The 22,195-nt window shown below is 44.6% G+C and overlaps 2 protein-coding genes across 2 annotated transcripts in view; one reads left to right on the forward strand and one right to left on the reverse strand.

Moving 5' to 3' along the window:
* CFAP57 (cilia and flagella associated protein 57) overlaps positions 1 to 13,520 on the reverse strand; it is a 75,761-nt gene extending 62,241 nt beyond the window's left edge. Inside the window, 4 exon segments of the mRNA XM_027110752.1 lie at positions 1,602 to 1,809; positions 3,771 to 4,057; positions 5,447 to 5,763; positions 13,346 to 13,520. Of these exon segments, the coding sequence (XP_026966553.1) occupies positions 1,602 to 1,809; positions 3,771 to 4,057; positions 5,447 to 5,763; positions 13,346 to 13,502 (969 nt within the window). The 5' untranslated portion in view covers positions 13,503 to 13,520.
* Positions 13,521 to 13,878: 358 nt separating this feature from the next.
* EBNA1BP2 (EBNA1 binding protein 2) lies at positions 13,879 to 20,682 on the forward strand. The gene is made up of 9 exons (XM_027108859.1): positions 13,879 to 14,150; positions 14,234 to 14,317; positions 14,521 to 14,690; positions 15,288 to 15,411; positions 16,483 to 16,572; positions 18,213 to 18,288; positions 18,523 to 18,616; positions 20,188 to 20,350; positions 20,497 to 20,682. Exons 1-9 carry the CDS (start codon positions 14,085 to 14,087, stop codon positions 20,545 to 20,547), a joined length of 918 nt encoding a protein of 305 aa, XP_026964660.1. The 5' UTR covers positions 13,879 to 14,084; the 3' UTR covers positions 20,548 to 20,682.
* Positions 20,683 to 22,195: the final 1,513 nt, after the last annotated feature.

Raw genomic sequence — 22,195 nt, forward strand, 5'->3', positions numbered from 1 at the left:
GTGTGTGTGTGTGTGTGTGTGTGTGTGTGTGTGTGTGTGTGTGTGTGGTGGGTACATCGATCTCACTCCCAAGGTCTAAACCACATATCCAACTGCTTCACTTTATCCTTGTCTCTGGTCAAATGTCAACATTCCTCAGCGAGGCCTGCCCAGGTCACTCTCTCTAGAACAGAAGCCCCTCTCGCACTCTGTCCTTTCCTGGCTTTATTTTCTTCACAGAATGGATCTCATCCAACAATCTGTTCATATTTGTTTGTTTACTTGTTGACTGAGCTCTAAGGGCAAGTCCTAGTGTGGTTACTTCTCATCTGTATCCCAGCCCCGAGCATAGAGCCTGGCACATTGAGTAAACTCAATAAATATTTGTTAAATGAATAAACACACAAAAGAATGACCTGCTTTATAGGCAAAGTAAACTCACAGTGGTCCCCCCAAGTCCCCACCCATCTTGCTCGCACCTCCAGTTCTCGTGCCGTGGCATCCTTTCCCAGCACCCAGCACAGGAGCCTGGGCATCTTCCCTGAGAGCTCCTTATCTCTGGCCTCCCACATCTGCTCAGGGAACATCCTACAGACTTAACCTTCACAAAGGCTCTGTCTGCTTCCCACTGCTGTGATCCTAGACCTCGCTGCCTTTTCGCTTCAGTAGCAAAAAAGCCTCAGAACTGATTCCTAACAGTGGCAATAATAACTTGTATCATTTATTAAGCACAGGCACTGCATCAGTGATTACAGAGATGTCGTTTAATCCTTTCGATAACCACAAGGGATAGGCTAGTTCCTTAACAAAGAGACACAGGTTTGCTAGATTCAGCAACTCACGTGAAGTCACTCAGCCAGAAAACCTCAGAGTCAAGTCTAACTCATTCATTGTGTCTTTAACCACTTCATATCCAATGCCCCCAAATGGCCCGCACCATGCATCACAGGCAGATTACTTTTCTGAAGCATAATGCTTCTTCACTGAAAACAGGATGCCTGCCGATGTACATACACACTCCTCAGGCTGGCTTTGCCATCTTTCACCAGCCTTAGCTCCTCTCTTCCCCTTCAAGTGACTTCAGGCTCCTCCACGGGGAAACAGATGTCTCACAAACACACCACCTGCTCCCTGTCAGTGGTGACTTTGCTTAATTTTGTTCCTTTCACCTGGAATTCCTGATCTGTTTCTTCCTGTCAAATGTTATCCATCCTCTATGACCCTTCCTCAAAGATTATCCTCAAACACCTTGAAGCCTTCCTGGTTCTTCCGCAACCAGATAAGCTCTCTCTCCACAACAGTTTGTATCACTTATTCCCCGAATATTTATTGAATGCTTGCTGTGTACCAGGTAGTTTTCTTGACATTAAATATCAATATACATTATGGGAACACTGAACTTCAAAGAGAAAATAGAATTTGCCAAAGCCCTCTCCCAGGAGTCAGATCCGTATCTCCCTAATTCTATACCCCATTTCTGCCCAGCCCATCCTAAAACTCCCCTCAGGACAAATGGCTCAGCCCTCAGCCCCTCTCCCCACACCAGACGCCCTGTCAGTGCTCTGCTGTCAGAGAACAAATGCCAATTGGACCCCAGTATTGCTTCTTCCTCCCCTCCTTACCCGGATTTCCCTGCTCTCACGGTAAAACTCCTTCTCTTCTATCTTCTCAAACAGTAGAACTCTCCCTGGCCCAGCAGAGCAGGCAAATCCCTTGGAATAGGCTGCGATGGCAGACACCTGGGGCGGGGACAGCTGGTGGTGGCTGCTGGCCATCACGACCTGCTTGTAGGAAGGGACTGGGGAGGTGATTGTTGGAAATTCGATCAGGCTGGAAAAGAAGACAGCATGTAAAGATAACAGAGACGATTCCAAGGAGATGAATCCTGCTAGGGATGAGAAAGAAGGGCTGTCCTTGGGCGTGGGAGAAACCAGCGTGAGCCCCTTTCCCACGGCCCAAATGCTCCCCTTTGGCTGGGAATGCTACCCGAGCTCCATGGAAGATGGAAGGTTGTGCATTTATGAGGAAGTCTCGCAAACCTGTGTGGTCACTGTTTTCACTGTTATTATCATATTCATTTTGTTGTTTGGAAAAAAGTGGCTCAGAGGGGTTGTTTCCAAGATCACAAAATTAGAAGGGGAAGAGCTGAGACTTGGGTTTTTTTGTTTTTTTTGTTTTTTGTTTTGGCCTTGTTGCAAGGCATGTGGGATCTTAGTTCCCTGACCAGGGATCGAACCTGTGCCCCCTGCAGTTGAAGCGTGGAGTCCTAACCACTAGACCACCAGGGAAGTCCCAAGAGCTGAGATTTGAATCCAGGTTTCCATTTCCTCCCTGCCTCCCTTCTCCTTCCTCCCTTCCTTCCATTGTTTCTCTTTCATTCATTCACTCATTCATTCATTCATTCATTCATATAACATTTACTGCAGTTATTCTGTGTTAACAGCTCTGTGAAACAATGGTAAATAAGTTGACACAGTTCCTGCCCTGAGAAGCTGATGGTCTAGCGGGTATGTGATAAGGACTGTTAAGGGCAGCTGAGTAGGATGGGAGCAACCAGTCAGCAGCTAACAAGGGTTTTCTGAGGACAGTTACAGAGGAGGACCACCTATCTGAGATGAGCAGAGGCTGAGAGCTCCCAGCTGAGATGTGAAGGACAAAGAGGACTGTGTCAGGCATGTGTCTATGTCCAGGGGAGTGGGCTCGGGGTGGGGGCAGACCAAGCCCAGAAGCAGGAGAGTACACGAGGCATGTGCGGTAGACAGAGGTAAGAGCTGATGCTGCAGATGTAAAGAAGGGTCCGAGCAGCAGGGACATGTGGGCCAGGCTCAGGAGTCTGAGCTTTATTCTTGGAGCCCTGGACCCACTGAAGGATGGTGAACCCAGAAAACTGGAGGGCATATGGTCTTATTAGGAAGTTCTCAACATAATCACGATAAAAAAGGAGACGTCATTGGCATGGAGGGTGGTGAAAATGGGTGAAACCAAAGTCACTGAGGAAGAGGCATCTACAGTGTGTCATTGTGGTTGAGGGCTCAGGCTCTGGGGTCAGACAGGTCTGGGTTTGAATCCTGACCTGTCATTTAACAGTGCTGTGATACTGGGTGAGGCACTTAACCTCTTTGAGCCTCAGTTTCCTCATCTATAAAATGGGCATGATAATAATATATACTTTTTAGGGTAAGACTCAAATGAGGATATATATAAAGTGCTTAAGGCAGTGTCTAGAACGCACAATGGTACTTTCCAATATGGGTGAGATACGACTGTTATTGGTTGCAGTAGAGGTGAAATAGACAGCTCTATCCTGACCCCCCACTTTAGCCCATATGCTTTGTCAGATTGACCGACAACATTTCCTTGCACTTCCTTGTTGGTCTGGTGCCTCCCACTGAATTGTAAGGTCCCATGGACCTGTGTCCCCAGCACCTAGCAAGATGCCTTGCACACTGCAAGGGCTTGGTGGACATTTCTTTAATTGATTCAGTAAATTAGGCAGCCATTAGAAAACATATTTTTGAAAATCTGTTGTTTTGAAGACTAGTCATACTAAAACGTTTATAAAATGAGGTTAGGTATAAAAATAAAAAGGATTGTATCTAGGTTACGGTCATAACTTTCAAATTTGTGCTTGAATATGGAAGAACACTAGAAAGGCAGAGGGAAAATGAAAATCATTGATTTTTAAGGTAGAGGGGATAGGAGTGATTTTTAAAGAATGCTGTTTTCGGTGTAATGCTATTACCATGATGAGTGTATTTTTCCAAGAGCTCCTGCCCAGAGGGTGCCGTTACCTCTCGGATTCCTGGATCACCCCCAGGTTCTTCGTCTCGCTGGTGGGCTCCCTGACCATGATACTTGTCTCCCAGCGTTGATCTCCAGACTCAAAGAGGAAGAGCCTGCCTGTATCAGTGCCAGCAACAATCTTGTCGTCAGACACCCAAGTGTGGGCGAGATAGTTTTGGGGTTCTCCCCTCTGAAAATTAGTTTGCTTCAAGGTTCCCTCAGCAAAACGGAGCAGCTTAAACATCCCATTTCCAGTGACACAAATCTGAGTGCTATCCTGGGGATTGAAGCTCACCTGTAAAATGGGAAGGAATTAAAGAAAAAGATATATAAAACTAAACTTGATTGTATTATTTCCCATTTTACTAACTACGAGTTATCCCAGGTAGCTCATAGGATCTTTTAAATACCACTAAATCATATAATTTTAAGACCATATTTGACAAGAGGACAGATCTATATCCATTATATTTGTACAGCCCATGAGTCTTTAACCTAGGAAACCTTCAAAAGTCATCTGACAAAGGCCAAAAAGCAAGATGAGCAGGTCTTGACAATCACCAAACTCTGTGCCAACAAAATGGAATGAAGGCTCAGCTGGAAGCATAAAATGAGGGTTTGGCAGGTTTATGTGCCCTGTTCAGGGCGAAGGAACCACATGTCAGGGACTAACCTTCCTTTATCTCTACCCTCATCCCAATGCGCAGTCATGGGCAGTCAACCTGTCGCCTCCACCGGATGGTGAGCACCTGGTGGGGCTGTGGCTTTTTCATCTCTGTATCCCCAGTGCCGGGTTCAGCGCGGGCATCCAATGAATGTTTCCTGGATCTGTTTGAGAGGAGGTGCTCCCTGCTCTGAATAGGATGCCATATCATGCCTTACTGTGACCTGGGTGAAATCATCTTCGGGCTCTACCTGCCTTTGCTCTGATTCCGTGATCAGCAAGCAACCTTCTGACTACTAATTTCATCTCCCAAGGACTCTGTTACCAGGGAGGAAATACACTGGTTAAATGCTGTGTGTTCTGGTTGTGACATGCTGGTTCACAAGCCAGACTCTTGTGAGAATAACGGAGTCTGTGCCCGAGATGCTGACTAGCCAATATCTCTGAACATGAACAGAACTGAGTGCCTGGACTTGGAAAACTGAGCACTAGATCCTAGACCAGGTTGACTGCTCCAAGAAAAGCCTCCTTGGGCCCCAACCAGCCCCCCAACACATCCTCTTCATTTTGCCCTCAAACCACGATAGAAATGTCTGCTCCCCACGTAAGTGCGATTTCATGGACAGCTTCCTAAAGACCTACCACTTCACACCACCTTCCTGAAGTCTTCCCACTGCCCCGCAATGCTGCCCGGAAGAGGCCAGGATCAGGGAGAGACAGCCAGTTTGATCAACCTGCCTCTGGGCTTGACCTGGGACCAGAAAACAGTTCTGGGCCAAAGTGAAGAACACAGCCCCTGGAGTCAGGGAGTCCTGGCCCTGCTAAGTTCTTGGAGCCCCAGTTCCTTCATCTTTAAAACAGAGACAATAATTATGCATACCTTATATGGTGTTGTGAGGCAAATTTTAAAATGCATTTTAAGAAATTAGCATTAACCCTGACACACAGAAAGCATTCAATGAGGGACAGCTTGTACTACTTTTTAATAACTTGCACCATACTTCTCGTGCTGGGTGGTACCTGGTAGACAGCATTGTTCTGAGTATCAGTTCTAACGATGGCCATTACTTTCTGTTTTTCCCACAGCCAATAGACAAGGTTTGACTCTGGAGGTGAGGTCTGGGTCAAGAGGTATTTGGAGTCTGGAGAAAAAGCCATGCAAATAAACTTCTGAACTGGGAAGTCAAAATTATTAAGGACTTTGCGCTTTCGGCAAGGAACGGTTGACAGTTCATAAATGGTGATGACGGGTTTTTCTTGCACAGTCTCGGAGATAGCGAGGTATCGCCGATTGGGACTGATGGACAAGGCCAACATGCCCTGACTCTTGTCTGAGCCTGCAAACAAAGGAGAGGAGCTGGTGAGGGGAGATCATGCATTCACCAAGATTCAGCATGAACCAGGCACTGTGGTGGGCACTGCCGAGGCAATAGGAGAAAAGTACGGAAACAGGTCATTGTCAATCCCTGTGTCCCTCGGGGCAACTGTGTCTGGGCTATTATGAAAATAACTAGGATGGGCACCTCACTGAGGCCATGGTGGGAGGAGAAGTCAGGGAAGGATTCCTGAAGGAAGATGAAGTGTGGCGGGGGGGTGGGGGTGGGGCACGTCAGGAAGGGCAAAAGTGTGGATGTGAGAAAGGGTATAGATGGAGGGGGAACTGCACATGGTGGGAGATGGCTGAGCATGCCCTGTGAGCCAGGGGTGACCAAAGATGGGTCTGGAGCATGCAGTAGGGTCAGATCAGAGGCCTTTATGCCCTGAGCAGTCAGCACTCAATACTCTTCCTCCACTTTCCAGGCTGGGACGCTAACCACTAGATTCCTCAGCCTCCCTTGCAGTTAAGTGATCTATGTGACATTCTGGCTGAGAGATGCAGAGGTCTGCTGAATGGGGTTTATGGTAAAGCCCGTGCTTCCTTCGAAACCAGGAGGGATGCATTCTATCCATTTTTCAGGAATAAAGAGGCGATATCTGGTGGTCGAGTAAAGATTAAACTGCAAATGCTTTATTTGGGTAATGTAATCAGGTCTGCATTATAATTTTCATGGGCCCTAGGCACTTCTGCTTTCATGGGCCCCTTCCTCCATTAAAATATGGTAAAAATTATACTTTATGACTCATTGGTTTAAAGAAGAATATAATCCATGCTAGATTCACTAGTATTATATTCATTTTTTCCTGATTTTAAAATAAATTAAAATTAAAATATTTTCTTGGGTCCCTAAAAGCATCACGGGCCCCAGGCTGTGCCTCACAGTAATTCGGCCTGATAGAAGCCCCAGGCAGGGCGGGTGAGAGAGGCAGGGGAAGCTGTGCTAGAAAGTGACACGATGGACTCCATGCTGCTGCGTCACACAAGCGGCAGCAAGTTGGACCAGCCCGCGGGCTTCTCTGGAAGGGCTGCAGAGAATACCTGCACCTCTGAGAAGAACCCCGGGTTTGGGTCACTGAGAGCCTTGCATGAGAGTTTGGACTTTACCAGGGAGACCAATGGGAAGGCCCTGGGAAATTTTAGGAAGGTCTGATGTGTGTTGTAGAAAGATCCCTCTGGCAACTGTATGGAAGACAATCCTGGAGGGAAGGAAACTTCAGCAGGTTATTTCAAAAACCGGGACACATGGCAGCAATGAGCAACAGGAAGGCAGTAGGGGCGATGGGAACAGGAGGTTAGAGAAATGCTAACGGGTAAAACCAGGAGGACTCAGTGAAGGTGGGATGAGGGGCTGATGGAGAGAGAGGAGCAATGAATGACATTTAGGTTTCTGGTTTGGTGATGGGAGTGGTGGTGACAACTGGGATGAAACACAGGCTAAGGGAGCTAGGGGCCATGGTGAAGGTCACGTCCACTGTTTTTCACTGAAAATAGCCCATGCGAATATTTCTGATTTAATCATGCTTATTTGCTTTCAGTTTTTTATGATTTCTTATTTATTTATTTATTTGCACTGAAGTCTTTAATCCATCTCAGGTTCATGATGATTCCCCTTTCCCAAACATCAATACCTAACTGGTTATCCCAGCACTAATTACTAATGCCACCTTTATGTTGTACTAAATTCATTTATCCATTGTGTTCATTTATGTGTGTATTACTGGGTTCTGGGATATTTATACTAGGACTAGCTTATTTTTGTAATCATATCCTTATCATGTGTTTGGATAGTTGGCAAAGTAGGCTCTTAAGGAAAGAGGGAGAAAAAGGAAATGATAAATTCCATTCTGGATATATTGTGTGTGAGGTACATACTGCAGAACTTTCAGGTAAAGAGGTCTAGCAGGCAGCTGGATATGATGAAAGCTGGGGGAGATGTTTGGACTGAAATATAGATTTGAGATAAAAGTCATGGGGCTATAAGATATTGATGAAAGAAATAAAAGATGACACAAACAGATGGAGAGACATATTATGTTCTTGGATTGGAAGAATCAATATTGTGAAAATGACTATACTACCCAAAGGAATCTACAGATTCAATGCAATCCCTATCAAATTACCAATGGCATTTTTCACAGAATTAGAACCGAAAATGTTTACAATTTGTATGGAAACACAAAAGACCACAAATAGTCAAAGCAATCTTGAGGAAGAAAAACGGAGCTGGAGGAATCAGGCTCCCTGACTTCAGACTATACTACAAAGCTACAGTCATCAAAACAGTATGGTACGGGCACAAAAACAGAAATATAGATCAATGGAACAGGATAGAAAGTCCAGAGATAAACCCATGCACTTATGGTCACCTAATCTATGGCAAAGGAGGCAAGAATATACAATGGAGAAAAGACAGGCTCTTCAATAATTGGTGCTGGGAAAACTGGAGAGTTACATGTAAAGGAATGAAATTAGAACACACCCTAACACTATACACAAATATAAACTCAAAATGGATTAAAGACCTAAATGTAAGGCTGGATACTAAAAAACTTTTAGAGGAAAACATAGGGAGAACACTTCTGACATAAATTGCAACAAAATCTTTTTCAATCCACCTCCTAGAGTAATGAAAATAAAAACAAAAATAAACAAATGGGACCTAATTAAACTTAAAAGCTTTTGCACAGCAAAGGAAACCATAGACAAAAAGAAAAGAAAACCCTCAGAATGGGAGAAAATATTTGCAAATGAAACAGCCAACAAGGGATTAATCTCCAAAATATATAAACAGCAGCTCAACATCAAAAAAACAAACAACCCAATCAAAAAATGGGCGGAAGACCTAAATAGACATTTCTTCAAAGACATACAGATGGCCAAGAGGCACATGAAAAGCTGCTCAACATCACTAATTATTAGAGAAATGCAAATCAAAACTACAGTGAGGTATCACCTCACACCAGTCAGAACGGCCATCATCAAAAAATCTACAAACAATAAATGCTGGAGAGGGTGTAGAGAAAAAGGAACCCTCTTGCACTGTTGGTGGAAATGTAAATTGATACGGCCACTATGGAGAACAGTATGGAGGTTCCTTAAAAAACTACAAATAGAACTACCATATGACCCAGCAATCCCACTGCTGGGCATATACCCTGAGAAAACCATAATTCAAAAAGAGTCATGTACCACAATGTTCATTGCAGCTCTGTTTACAGTAGTCAGGACATGGAAGCAACCTAAGTGTCCATCGACAGATGAATGGATAAAGAAGATGTGGTGCATATATACAATGGAATATTACTCAGCCATAAAAAGAAACGAAATTGAGTTATTGGTAGTGAGGTGGATGGACCTAGAGTCTGTCATACAGAGTGAAGTAAGTCAGAAAGAGAAAAACAAATACCGTATGCTAACATATATATATGGAATCTAGAAAAAGAAAAAATGACTCTGAAGAACTGAAGAAGGGCAGGACAAGAATAAAGACGCAGATGTAGATAATGGACTTGAGGACACAGGGAGGGGGAAGGGTAAGCTGGGACGAAGTGAGAGAGTGGCATGAACATATATACACTACCAAATGTAAAATAGATAGCTAGTGGGAAGCAGCCGCATAGCACAGGGAGATCAGCTCGGTGCTTTGTGACCACCTAGAGGGGTGGGATAGGGAGGGTGGGTGGGAGACGCAAGAGGCAGGAGATATGGGGATGTATGTATACATATAGCTGATTCACTTTGTTATACAGCAGAAACTAACACATCATTGTAAAGCAATTATACCCCAATAAAGATGTTAAAAAATAATCTGCAAACAATAAATGCTGGAGAGGGTGTGGAGAGAAGGAACCCTCCTACACTGTTGGTGGGAATGCAAACTGTTACAGCCAGTATGGAGAACAGTATGGAGGTTCCTTAAAAAACTGAAAATAGAGTTACCATATGATCCAGCAATCCCACCCTGGGCATATAACTGGAGAAAACCATAACTGGAAAAGATATATGCACCTCAATGTTCACTGTAGCACTATCACAATAGCCAAGACATGGAAGTAACCTAAATGTCCACAGATAGAGGAATGGATAAAGAAGATGTGGTGCATATATACAAGGGAATATTACTCATCCATAAAAAAGAACAAAATAATGCCATTTGCTGCAACATGGATGGACCTATAGATTCTCATACTGAATGAAATAAGTCAGATAGAGAAAGATAAATACCATATGATATCGCTTATATGTGGAATCTAAAAAAAGGCTACAAATGAACTTATCTATAAAACTGAAATAGAGTTACAGATATAGAAAATAAACTTATGGTTACTGAGGGGTAAGGCAGAGGGAGGGATCATTTGGAAGACTGGGATTGATATATACACATCACTATATATAAAATAGATAACTAATAAGGACCTACTGTATAGCACAGGGAACTCCACTCAGTACTCTGTATTGGCCTATATGGGAAAAGAATCTAAACAAGAGTGGATATATGTATTTGTATAACAGATTCACTTTGCTGTACACCTGAAACGAACACAACATTGTAAATCAATTATACCCCAGTAAAAATTTAAAAAAAGAAAAAAGAAAGGAAGGTGGAGAAACAAGAAGGAACAGTTAACAAAAAGTTGGTATACAAACAAACACTGTATAAAACAATAAAAGAAATATTTACTTTTGGCCTTTAGAAAAAAATTTTTTAAAAAGTCACGGTGTGGAGTTTAAAGTGTGCACATAGATGAGATTGCCTGGAGGACAGAAAGGGCAACAGTTCACTCCCTCCTCTGCGCTTTTGTACCAGGGCTGTACCTGGCCTAGCAGGTGTGCTGCTCATTTACATAGTCCCGCTCATTTGAATACATACCTGTCCCCACTACAATACTGAGAGCTCCTGGTCTGGCTTTCTTGCTTATTCATTCTTTCAATCACCAGCGCCTGCCACCAATATACGCTGACTGCAGAGTCTGTAAATGCTTTCTCATTGTTTTAACCCAGTCAGCGACTGATTCCTCCTTGTAATACGTTCACCTCTTGCATGGATTTCCTCTTATCTTTCTGGCTACTCCTCCAAAGACTCTTTTGCAGGTTGTTCCTCATTTCCCTGGTACTATATGTAGGAGGGCCCCAGAGCCCAATCTTTCACCTTCTCTTTCATAAACATATTCACTCCCTGGGGGATCCAATCCATTCTAAGGACCTAATATTTCACCTCCATGCTGATGACCCTCAAATTTCTATCACCAGCCTGGACCTCTCTCTCTCTTGAACCCAAACCTGACATCAGAGTTCTTGCTTAGGATCCCATCTGCATGTTTAGCAGGCATCTCAGTCTTCCCATGTCAAAAACTAACCTCCTGATACGCTCCACAAAGCCTGCTCATTCTGAAGTCTTTCCTGCTTCAGTTAGCAGCAACTCCATCCTTCTGGTTGCTCAGGCCAAAACCCTTGCTTTTTCCTTTTCTCTTCCACCTACATCAGGTCTATGAGGAAACCTGTCACCTTCACCTTCAAAATACAGGCAGGCTTTGGTCTCTTTTCACCACCCTATTGCCTGCCACCTGCTGCGAGCCACCACGTTCTCTCAGCTGGATTATATTAATAGCAATAGTCTCTCAGCTGGTCTCCTGCTTCCTCCCTTGCCCCTCCTTAAATCTATTCTCTGTACAGTAGCCAGAAGGAACCTGTTGAAACATAAGTCAGATCATGTCACTCTGCTCAGAATCCCCCCTCCCCCCCCCCCCCCCCCCTCCCCACCCCCGCTGGCTTCTCACTTCACTCAGAGTAGGAGCCCTTGACCTCAAAGCCCATGTGACGTTGCTCCCATTACTCTGCCTCACCTCTCACTCCTCCTCCATTTACTCCACTCCAGCCACACTGGCCTCCTTGCTATTCCCCTAACACACTCAGCACCCTCCTAACCCAGAGCCTAACAGGTGAGAGGCAAATGTGTAGAGAACCAAAGAGATAATACAGGAGAATAAGCTTGGGGTAAGGGATGACTCCTTAACAAGACACAAGAAGGAAAAGGTTGACACATTTGACTTCATTAAAACTAAGAATTTCTGCCCATCATACCATAAGGAGGAAGAAAACACAAGCCTCAAACTGGGAGAAATTATTTGTTTTATATATATATATATATATATATATATGACAAAGGATTAGCATAAACTATAAAGTGTGCCCATAAATCAGTAAGAAAATTACCCCCAAAAAACACAGAATATGGATAAAAGACTTAAGATATTTCACAGAATGAGTAGCCCCTTAACTGTGTGAAAAGTTATTCGTCCTCATTTGTACTAGATAAATGCACATTAAAACCACAATAAGATACCCTTTCTCAAGCATCAGATGAGCAAAAATTAGGAAGTAGAAACCAGAAAGATAGCAAAGGGGGGTGAGGTTGTGGAGGAATGGCAGTGTGAATTGGTACTGCCACATTACCCAGTAATTTCAGTCCTGGTGTGTGCCCTGGAGAATCTCTGCACAAGTGGATGAGTACACATGTGCAAGAATGTTTATAGTGGCATCATTTGAAATAGCAAAAAACGTTCATTCCCAAATGTCCATCAACACAAGAATGGATAAATATACTTGAGAATTAGAGTCCTATGAGTAATAAAATGAACTCAGTATGTATCAAGATGCATGAATATCAAAAGTATGTCGTTGAAAAAAAGAAGCAAGTCACAGAATACATACACTATGGTTACATTTATATAAAGTTGGTGAAGAGCACAAACAAAAAGGATACCTTACATAAGGCCACACAGATAGAAATGTGGTAAAATTATGTAGAGAAATAAGGGAATAATTACAAAGTCCAGGATGGAGTGAGAGTCTTCATGTGTGAGAAGAATGAAGTCAGGGAGAAACACTGGAACTGGTAATGTTCTATTTACTCTCCTGTTGGTGGGTTCACAGATCTTCATTTTATTATAGTTCTTTAAATATTACATATATGTAGTGCACAGTCTTTTGTATGCAAGTCACAATAAAATATGTTGAGTGCAAAAAAGAGTGGAAAAAGAGAGTAGGTGGTTAAGCTGTGGAAATCATGTATATTATTAGCAGCACCAATGCGAACGAAACCAAATGTTACAGTATACAGACAGTTATGTGTGACTTGGGCTGAAATCTCCAGTGTCTTCACCATACATGGGTTCAAAAGGTGCTGTCATGAAAGTGGTGTACTCTGGAAAACTGTTAGAAAACTCAAAAAGTGGCCCTGGTGACGACAAAGACAATGATATTGAAGATGCATGAAACTCTTTAAAAGAATTTTTTTCATTAAATCACAGTGAAAAGAAGTACTTTTAAATTAACATGATTTTACATGTGATTTTAACTATGTATGTGTGATTCATTAATCTATACATTAAATAAGGCAAGTAGACATGTATTTCTTCTACATTTATAGAACTATATATATATTCAAGTTGGCCAAAAAAGTTTCCTTTCAATCGTCGTGTCGGTTTTATGGGGTTATATTTGGCATACACGGTTATGTGTCAGATTGGAAAGGGTTTTACCTGGAATGAATTTTTGCCACTTCTGATCCACATTGTACTTCACACAGTGATTTCCTGAAGGAAATATAATGATCTGTTCATCGAAGAAGAACACATTGTTGGACACGTGGGATCGAAGACCAAAAACATGCAGCGACTGAGCTACCACAGTGGACATGGTCCCAGTAAGGAGTTTCGCTAAAGATGCAGCGCAGCTGTTGAGCTTGGAGAAGCGCGTCACCCCGCCCACATTACCGTCCCCGCCCCCGAGACACGCCCCTAGACCCTCCCCCGGACTCCTCTTCCACCCCCTCCCCCCAGCAACCTTCTCCCGCGCGCCCGACCCCGCTCCTGCGTCTCCTCTTTCCTTTGGCCTTTGTGGCTTCCTGCTCCTCCGGACGACCCCGAGGGACCCTTCCCACCTGTCGCTTCTGCTCTCTGGATCACCAGAGCACGCGTGTATACAGGGTACTACGCCTACGAATCCCAAGCAACGCGGCACTCACAGACGCCGGAGCGGTTCCTATGGCAACGGGAAACCGGAAGTGTGTCAGCAGCCGGAAGCGGAACTCCGATCAGAAAGTTCAGCTGCCTCTGGGGGCTGTCGGGAGCTGGTGTTGTTCGAGTCCACGTGGAGCAGCGGGCGGGAGGGTAGGGGGCTGAAAGCGGGCGGCGGCGGCGACGAGGGGAGCCCTTTTCCAGGCGCGGGGGCCTCGGGCTCCTTCGCTTCTCCGGCAGGTGTGGACGTGCGTGCTGCGAGATGGACACTCCCCCACTCTCAGATTCGGACTCGGATTCTGACGACCCCCTTGTCACAGACAGAGAGGTAGGTGTCATCCGAGCTCGTGGGGCTGCGCGCAGGAGAGGGGTCCTCACTCCCCGGTACTGACCGCCGATCGTGCCCTGTAGTTGCAGGAGGCGTTTTCCCGAGGGCTTCTGAAGCCAGGCCTCAACGTGGTGCTAGAGGGGCCGAAGAAGGCCGTGAACGACGTGGTGAGCTCGGGCGCCCGGTTGGAGGGTGCTGGACTTGGGATGCGCGCGAGGCACCGTTGTGCTCGGGAGGCTGCGTTCTAGTCCCAGGAAAGACACAACCTGCGTATTGCCAAGAGGGTCAACTACCTGTCGGGGTCTTGGGGGTTAGCTCTTCTTCCACTGGCCTGTTACTGTCTTGCGAGCTTAGTGTCTGAATTTCCTAGAATGGCCTGAAGCAGTGTTTGGCTGAATTCAAGCGGGATCTGGAATGGGTTGAAAGGCTTGATGTGACCCTGGGTCCGGTACCGGCAATCCGTGGACCGCAGGCAACATCTCAGAACAAGGATCAGAAAGCTGTTGATCCAGAAGATGACTTTCAGCGTGAGATGAGCTTGTATGTGTGTTTTCAAATGTGGCAGAGGTTGTGGGTTCTTGTGCTGGAGAGGGGGAAGCCGTGGGCCCGTACTCCTCAGAGGTGTCGTAGGCCGGGGTGTAGGGAGGAAGTCTTCTTTGGACTGAAGAGCTAGGAGATTCTCCCTGGTTGAGAGAAGAGACCCTTTGTCCAGCAATCAGAATTTAAAGTACAGTTTATTTTCAAATACCCAGTTTTAAAGTTTGTGTGTGTGTGCAGTTAATTATTAGAACAAAAATTTGCTTATGGAAGGTCCTTATATGGGCTTTTCTTAGTGACCACATAAGAATGTGTAATTGGCATTTGTTTGTAAGTTAATGGGCACTTCTAAAGTGGTCATTCTCTTAAGCTACTAATTTATTTTTAGCAATACTCACCACTCCTTTTAAAAAGAGTGTACATCTCAATTTCTCCCATTAAATTAATGAGGTTTTATTACTGTTTTTGTTTGTGTGTGTGTTCTTGCTGGTGGAGGTCAGATGTTGAGAGTCCTGACCTTGGATGCCTCATGAGAGCAGTGAAAAGGATGTAAGGCCTCTCTCCCTTAGCTTATTTTACACTTTTGTCCTACATCCTCAGCTACAGTCAGGCCCAGGCAGCAGTGCTTGCAGTATTGCCCCGCCTCCATCAGCTCAAAGTCCCTACCAAGCGGCCCACGGATTATTTTGCAGAGATGGCCAAGTCTGATCAGCAGATGCAGAAGGTGAGAAACAGAAATGATTTTCTCTGGATAGCTGAGGCGTTGTACTTAAGTGTATTCAGCTGGCTTATCTCCTTTAACATTTACACATAGCATAAGCCCACTGATAGGGAATGGGTTGTCAGTGGACAATTATTATCTCAGTTATCTACATCAGATTCGTGCCAATCACCACCAGTTGGATAAATGTAAGGGTGACATTTTCCTAATTTAAACAGTTAAGGGGAGGAAAGTACTGTAAGAAGTGTGGTCCCTGAAGTAAAGATGGCCTTTATGCATTTCCTAACTGGCTTGGTCATGGCATGATGCGTGGAAAAGACAATAGTTCTTTCCTGCCAATGCCTGGGGGCAGCACTATAACTGGTAGACAGTTACCTTTCTCTGGGCCTCAGTTTTCCTCTTCTGTAAAATGAAGGATTAATATATGGCTCAGATTTGATATAATTTAGAGTTAGGTAGAATTTGCCCTCATTCAACTTTGGGAGGCAGAGAATTACCAACATCTAATCCAAGATATACCTAAATAATTCCCTTGGGTCTCAAGCTGGATTTTCTTTTCTCAGTGTACTCAGGGAAGCTAATCTAGAGACGAGCCCAGACCCATCTCTGCACATTCAAACTGACAACTGCTCATCCTTTAACTGAAATGTGTATGTTTAATGCATGCTGCTAGGTACCTGATATCTGTTTGAGCTTTTATTGTGTATGTGATGTATTGGAGAAGGGGGCTGAAGCTGCACAGTCTGCCGACAGTAGGGACGGAGAGAAGTTAGTCTTCTCTCCTGGTACCATGCCATTTTGCGTAATGGATCAAACAGCGCACTGGGAGGAGGGAGGTCGCTTTGATATTCTGGTTGCAAGGCTGAGACTTTTGGTGTCTTGGACAAAGTGGTCAGCCTTTGGGACTTACTGTCCTTGTGTGTAGAACGCAGGGCTTGGAGTAGCTGATTCACAAGGTCCCTTTGAGCCCCATAGTTTGCAGAGCTGGAAATAACTGCTCCCTGCTGCAGTGCATCCTAAGCAGCAGTCATCCCATTTTCAAATAACATAAGCTGATAATATTTTGTGTTTTAGATTCGACAGAAGCTGCAGGCTAAACAGGTCGCCATGGAGAGGTCGGAAAAGGCTAAGCAGCTGCGAGCACTTAGGAAATACGGAAAGAAGGTGGGAAGGAAAAGGAGCGGGGTTGGGATGGGGCCGAGTGTGTTTGTCAGTAGATTGCTTGGTCTGCGTTGGTTCCGTGCCGCGTGTGTGTTCCATCGTGTGTTTACTGTTTCACAGTGGCATGGGTGCTAGTGTCCGTGAGCACAATCCCTCCTGGACACCTGTGTGTAGCCAGAGGTAGTGTGGTCACTACCGGCAAGTTATGCGCCTCTCTGGGCTGCAGTTTGCACACCTGTACATCAGAGAACTGGGTCCAGATCAATGGTTTCCCAACCTGACCTCACAGCACAGTCAACTGGGGAAACTTCAAAACAGATTTCTAGGCTTCGGGAACTCTGGGAATCTGTATGTTTTCATCCCTTGCCCCTAAAGCTTCTGAGATGTCTCCAATACACATCCTGGTTTGAGAATCACTGGCCTAGATGATTATAAAGTCCTTGAAGGAATCAATCATATTACTGATTGTTATCCAATCAGAAAAAATGGCACCAGTATGTTTGAACTGTGACTGAGTTCCGATGTAAAGCCAGAAGGCATATACCATGAAACTTTCCTTGATTTCCTTATTTATTTCATGGTTACCTAAGAAGGAAGATGACAGGAACTAAACTTAGGGTTGTGGGAAGAAATGACTGTGAAGAGGATCAGCATGGGTGTTAAGACCTTGTTAATGTTTTGGACGTAAACACTTGTGATCTGGGTGCTGAGCTGCCGTCCACAGTTGCAGTTATTTCCCTGATGGATCCTCAGCAGGGTATGAGCAGATTAGCATGCTGGGCTCTGCACAAGGGCAGCTGTGGATCTATTGGATGGATGTGGTTGGTGGTTGAGATCAACTCAAAGACTTGGGCAGTTGGTTTAACATAACTTAAATTATCAAAGGAAAGAATAACTTAGTCGGGTCCATTAGCCCCTTGTTTCTAATGTGAGGAAACCTCAGGGCTGTGTTTCTCAGTGGGGGACAGTTCTGCTTACCAGGGAACATTTGGCAATGCTGGAGACAGTTTTGGTCGTCGCGTCCTGGTGGGGAGCGTCCTGTTGGCAGCTAGAGGGCAGGGAGGCTGCTGAACACCCTGCGGTGCCCAGGGCAGGCCGTGCCCCCACACACACAGTGGTCCTGCCGCAGCTGTCATGGTGTTGAGATGGAGGAGTGCTGCCTTAGAGTTTAATCATCTCTTTTTGTCCTTAAAGCTTTTTTTCTTTGTTTTTCAGGGAGATTGTTTTCTCTGTTGGTACTTTCATGCCTAGCAACAGTAGGTTAGATATTTAGTCTGCCCAAATATAATTAGTGGGAGAATTGGATGTAGACATAAACATGATTTGTGCAGTTTTGTAGGCAGGTTGTGTCATGGGGTAAGGGTGCAGACTGCCTGGGTGTGAATCTCAGCTCCGCACTTTCTCGTGTGTGACCCAGTCAAGTTGTGTAACCTCTCTGTGCTTCAGTTTCGGGGTCATAAGAATTTCTACTTCACTAGGTGGTTGAGATGAGAAATAGAGACTATACTTAGAGCTTTAGTGTAGTTGTGGCACACAGTGAGTGTTCAGCGGTGGCGGTAATGTCACAGCGTGGTTACTGAGAGAATGTAGACACTTGTAGTGCCGGCTTGGAGTGGGTTTAACAGTCCTGTGTCCCCGTCCAGGTGCAAACAGAAGTTCTTCAGAAGCGGCAGCGGGAGAAAGCACACATGATGAGTGCCATTAAGAAATATCAGAAAGGTGAGTATATTCTCTCCTAAGGCTGCAGAGGAGCAGGGGTCCCTGCTAATTCTAACAAACACATAGTGCTCTAGAGGCTTGATTGATTTGGAACTATTGGACCTAAGGTTTGGGAATGGTGTGGGGAGCAAGATGGGCCTCTTAATACCAATTCCATAAGTAACATCCTTCTTTCGAAGCTTAATCTTTTCTTAAAATGTGATGGCGCTGATCGAAGTACTTCTTCACTCCCAGGCTTCTCTGATAAACTGGACTTCCTCGAGGGAGATCAGAAGCCTGTCGCACGGAGCACGAAAGAAGGAGCCAAAGGCCAGCAGATGAAGAAGGGGTATGGGTGCCGGCTTCTGTTTTGGTGGTGGTGCATGCAGGGCCACAGTTCACGGTGTGACCTCAGTGCAGAGAGTGTGGCCACAGCTACAGGCCGTGTGATGGGCCCATTCAGCCACATCAGTCTTTGAAGTTTAAAATGAGGCGATTTCAGGATTTGGCACATTTTGAGTGAACACTCAGTAGAAGCTGATTCCTCATGTGTGATGGTTAAGTGTACAGACCTAAGGTTCCCGTCTGGACTCTGCCACTCATTAGGAGGGTGGCTTTGAGCAGGTTACTTCACCTTTCTAAATGTTAATTTCCTTATCTATGAAAATGAGAAAATTGTAAGTGCCTCTTAATATTAGGAAGATTGAAAGGGGTAATGTTGGATATTATTATTGGTTCTTTTCGTTTACCTTTATGCATTTCTGGGCACCCGTCCTGGGGGAAATGGTCATTTCTGTATAATGTAGTACATGCTGTGATAGAGGCATTAGATATAGTAATCTGGAAGCACATTTTAGAAATATGTGACATGGTCCAGGGGTCAGGGTCAGGTGATGACTTCCTGGAGGAGGGTCCCCCTGAGCTTAGTCTGAGGCATGAGTAGGAAGGAATTAACCAGGAGAACGGGAGAGACATGGGGTTTCGGGAAGAAAGAAGAACACTAATGAGCAGAAGCACAGAGATGAGAGCAGCCAGCATTTGGTATCATAGGGACACAGTGTGGGCAAGGAGTGGCGCGGTGTAGCTGGGGGGACCTGGGCCGAGTACGGGGCAGTGTGTGTTGGCCTTGTGAGGAGCCGGGGCTGTATCCAGCAGTCAGTGGGGAGCCGCTGATGGGCTTTATTCAAAATAGCGAGCAGGTCATGTTCATATTTTAAATATTTCAGTGTTGCTCGTGTAAGTGAGGGAGGCGGGGACTGTTACAGAAGTCCAGAGAACAAGATAATGACATAGAAGTGTTAACGGGGGTAGAGAAGAGAAAATGGGTTGAAGAAATATTCAAGAGGTTAAATTAGCAGGTCTCAGTAACTGAGCTGGGTGTAGAAAATGAAAGAAGGAAGAATCAAGGCCCACTCCAGGTTCATAGTGTGGGTGGCTGAGTAGATGGTAGGACCACCAGCCTCAAGTTAGGACATAGATACAGGAGCTGAAACCAGTCTAGAAGGGAGGTGACGTGTGACTTTGAATATGGTGAATTGAGATTCCTGTGGGACGACCAGTTTTAAAATGTATGACACCTGAATGTTAACTGCATTTAATATACTTGAGAGGAATTGAAACAACTGAGGATGCTTTAGCAAGATTTAGTGTAAGTAGAAAGGTTTCTGAAGATAAGTGGTAAAAGCCACACGATATATCTGGGTCTTTTCCTGATTCTTCCTTTGTTTTCCTGCTTTGGTGGTTAAGACTGTAAAGGGATGAGCTTGCCTGGGGAGTTTGTAGAGTAGAAATGTAGGGCCAAGGATGAGATTCTAGGTACAGTAGTACCTGTACAGATAGGAAACTGAGGGTATTGTTGGGTCATTACATTCATCAGGATTTGCAGTGCTGAGGGTAACGTGTAAGACCGCTTTTTTCCAGGCCCAGTGCCAAGCGACGCTATAAAAACCAGAGGTTTGGTTATGGTGGGAGGAAGAAAGGCTCCAAGTGGAACACTCGTGAGAGCTATGATGATGTATCCGGCTTCCGGGCCAAGATAGCTCATGGCAAGGGCCTCAAGAGGCCTGGAAAGAAAGGATCAAATGTAAGTGAGCCGGGGGTGCAGGTGAGGGGCCAGAGCAGCTTCCTCTCCCACCCCGCCCCTCCCCTTCCCTTTCTTTCCCTGTATCCTGACCCTGGGGCAGAAGGCCAACTGCTGTGTGAATACATGTGGTGTTTCCTTTTCTGCAGAAGAGACCCGGGAAACGGACAAGAGAGAAAATGAAGAGCAGAACACGCTAAATAAGCAGCATCTTTGTATACAAAGACCAAGAAAAGGGATGGAGACTTGGGATTTCACAATGCAATTGGATCCCTTCTGTTGGTTTCCTTTTGTAAAAATTCTTTCAATAAACTAAAGAAAAATTTTCAGAGAAATATATATTCTTGGTTAAAAACTCAGGACTAAAAGATTTAGAAGTTACTTTTTACATATTAAATAATACTGCCATTTATTGATAATAAATAAATGAGCCCTGTTGAAGTTAAAAGCATGGATTCTGGGGCCAGACTGCTCGGTTTGACACCTGGCCCTGCTGCATACTTGCTGCTTGACCTTGGGCAAGTTAATTTTTCTGTGCTTTGTCATCTCCATGTAGACATGATAATAGTATCTACCAAAGAGGATTCCTTTCAGCGTTGAGTTAATATGTGTAAAATGCTTAGGACACTGCCTGCCGTATGAGAGTGTATACCTGCATAGGCTTATTTTGCTGGGTGGGGTGGCTCTCCCTAATGTCTGCTGAGCCGTGGTGGTGCATGTTTGAAGCTTCTCCACTGCTGGCTGGGAGCTGTGCACAGGTTGGATGTGGTGGGCGGGCCATGTTTGGGCTTTCCTGTATCTTGAAAGGTGGGAAAGGAAGGCAGCTTCCCTGCCCTCCTCTCTCTATTCCAGTTCAGAAGCCATACTTTAAGGAGGCTACAGATATCTGAGAACTCTATATGCTTAGGCAGAAAAAACAACTGATTTTCACATTGTTTCCTTGTAGCATCATTGGGACTTAAAAAAGGATCTCTCTGGTTTCCTATGATATTGAGTTTCTAGAACAAAAAGAATGAATTTAGTTTTTGTAAACTAATTTCAATGAGCAAAATTCCAAGCAAACAAGTCATGTTCTCAGAAGACCACCATGTTTAACCCTGACCTATTTTGACAGTCTGTACAATGGCAGTGAATGGGGTAACGTATAGTAATTCCAATAAGGAGCCTCAGCTCAGACTTTGAATTATATGTGGAGCATATTGAGAGCTTTAAGAAAGGTGAACACAGATTGCCAGAGTTCATACTAGTAGGGACAAAAGTAAATTACTGATTTGAGTACTTCTAAAGGTTTTGAAAACAATGTACCTTCTTTCCTTTTTTTTTTTTTCTTCATAGCAAATGGAATCACTTTCCTTAATTTCAGAGGTATACTTTATAGAACTCAGCATTAGCCCTCATACTGCTTTAAAATGCAATTCCATGCATTGAAAGATAAGTAGGAGCTAGCAGTTCCCATTACCGAGTCCAGGCTGTTCTTGCTTTGCTTTGTTCCAATATACGTGGACTTCAGCTATCAAGGTGCAGTTATAGCAGCTGTGTTCCTCGACAAGGCTGTTCATGTTTCAGTTACCAAAGTATTGTTAACCAAGTAATTGCAGAAAATAGAAACTTTGCTGCTGGCTCTTCAGTTCATAAACCACTGCATAAAAGAAACATAATGAATAGTGGCCAAATACCACTGCTTTTGAAGTATGTGGGTGATTGGCCACTGCACACCTGTTATTTAGTTCATGCACAGGTGGCAAGGAGTGCAGTTGTGTTGTCTCATCTCCAGCGATAAACCCACGTGGCGTTTTACAAAAGTAAGTCATTGAAAGAGGGAATTGACCAACAGATGAAAGTGCAGCA

This window comes from Aethalodelphis obliquidens, unplaced genomic scaffold, assembly GCF_003676395.1.
Source record: "Aethalodelphis obliquidens isolate GAN/ISIS:26980383/991018 unplaced genomic scaffold, ASM367639v1 scaffold9, whole genome shotgun sequence".
NCBI lineage: Eukaryota > Metazoa > Chordata > Mammalia > Artiodactyla > Delphinidae > Aethalodelphis > Aethalodelphis obliquidens.

Bases quoted from the DNA above. Each gene is read 5' to 3' on its own strand.
- EBNA1BP2 (XM_027108859.1), top strand. From the start codon at position 14,085: ATGGACACTCCCCCACTCTCAGATTCGGACTCGGATTCTGACGACCCC. The intron at 15,412-16,482 runs GTGAGAAACAGA...TTTGTGTTTTAG, and splicing joins CTGATCAGCAGATGCAGAAG to ATTCGACAGAAGCTGCAGGC. The intron at 16,573-18,212 runs GTGGGAAGGAAA...GTCCCCGTCCAG, and splicing joins TTAGGAAATACGGAAAGAAG to GTGCAAACAGAAGTTCTTCA.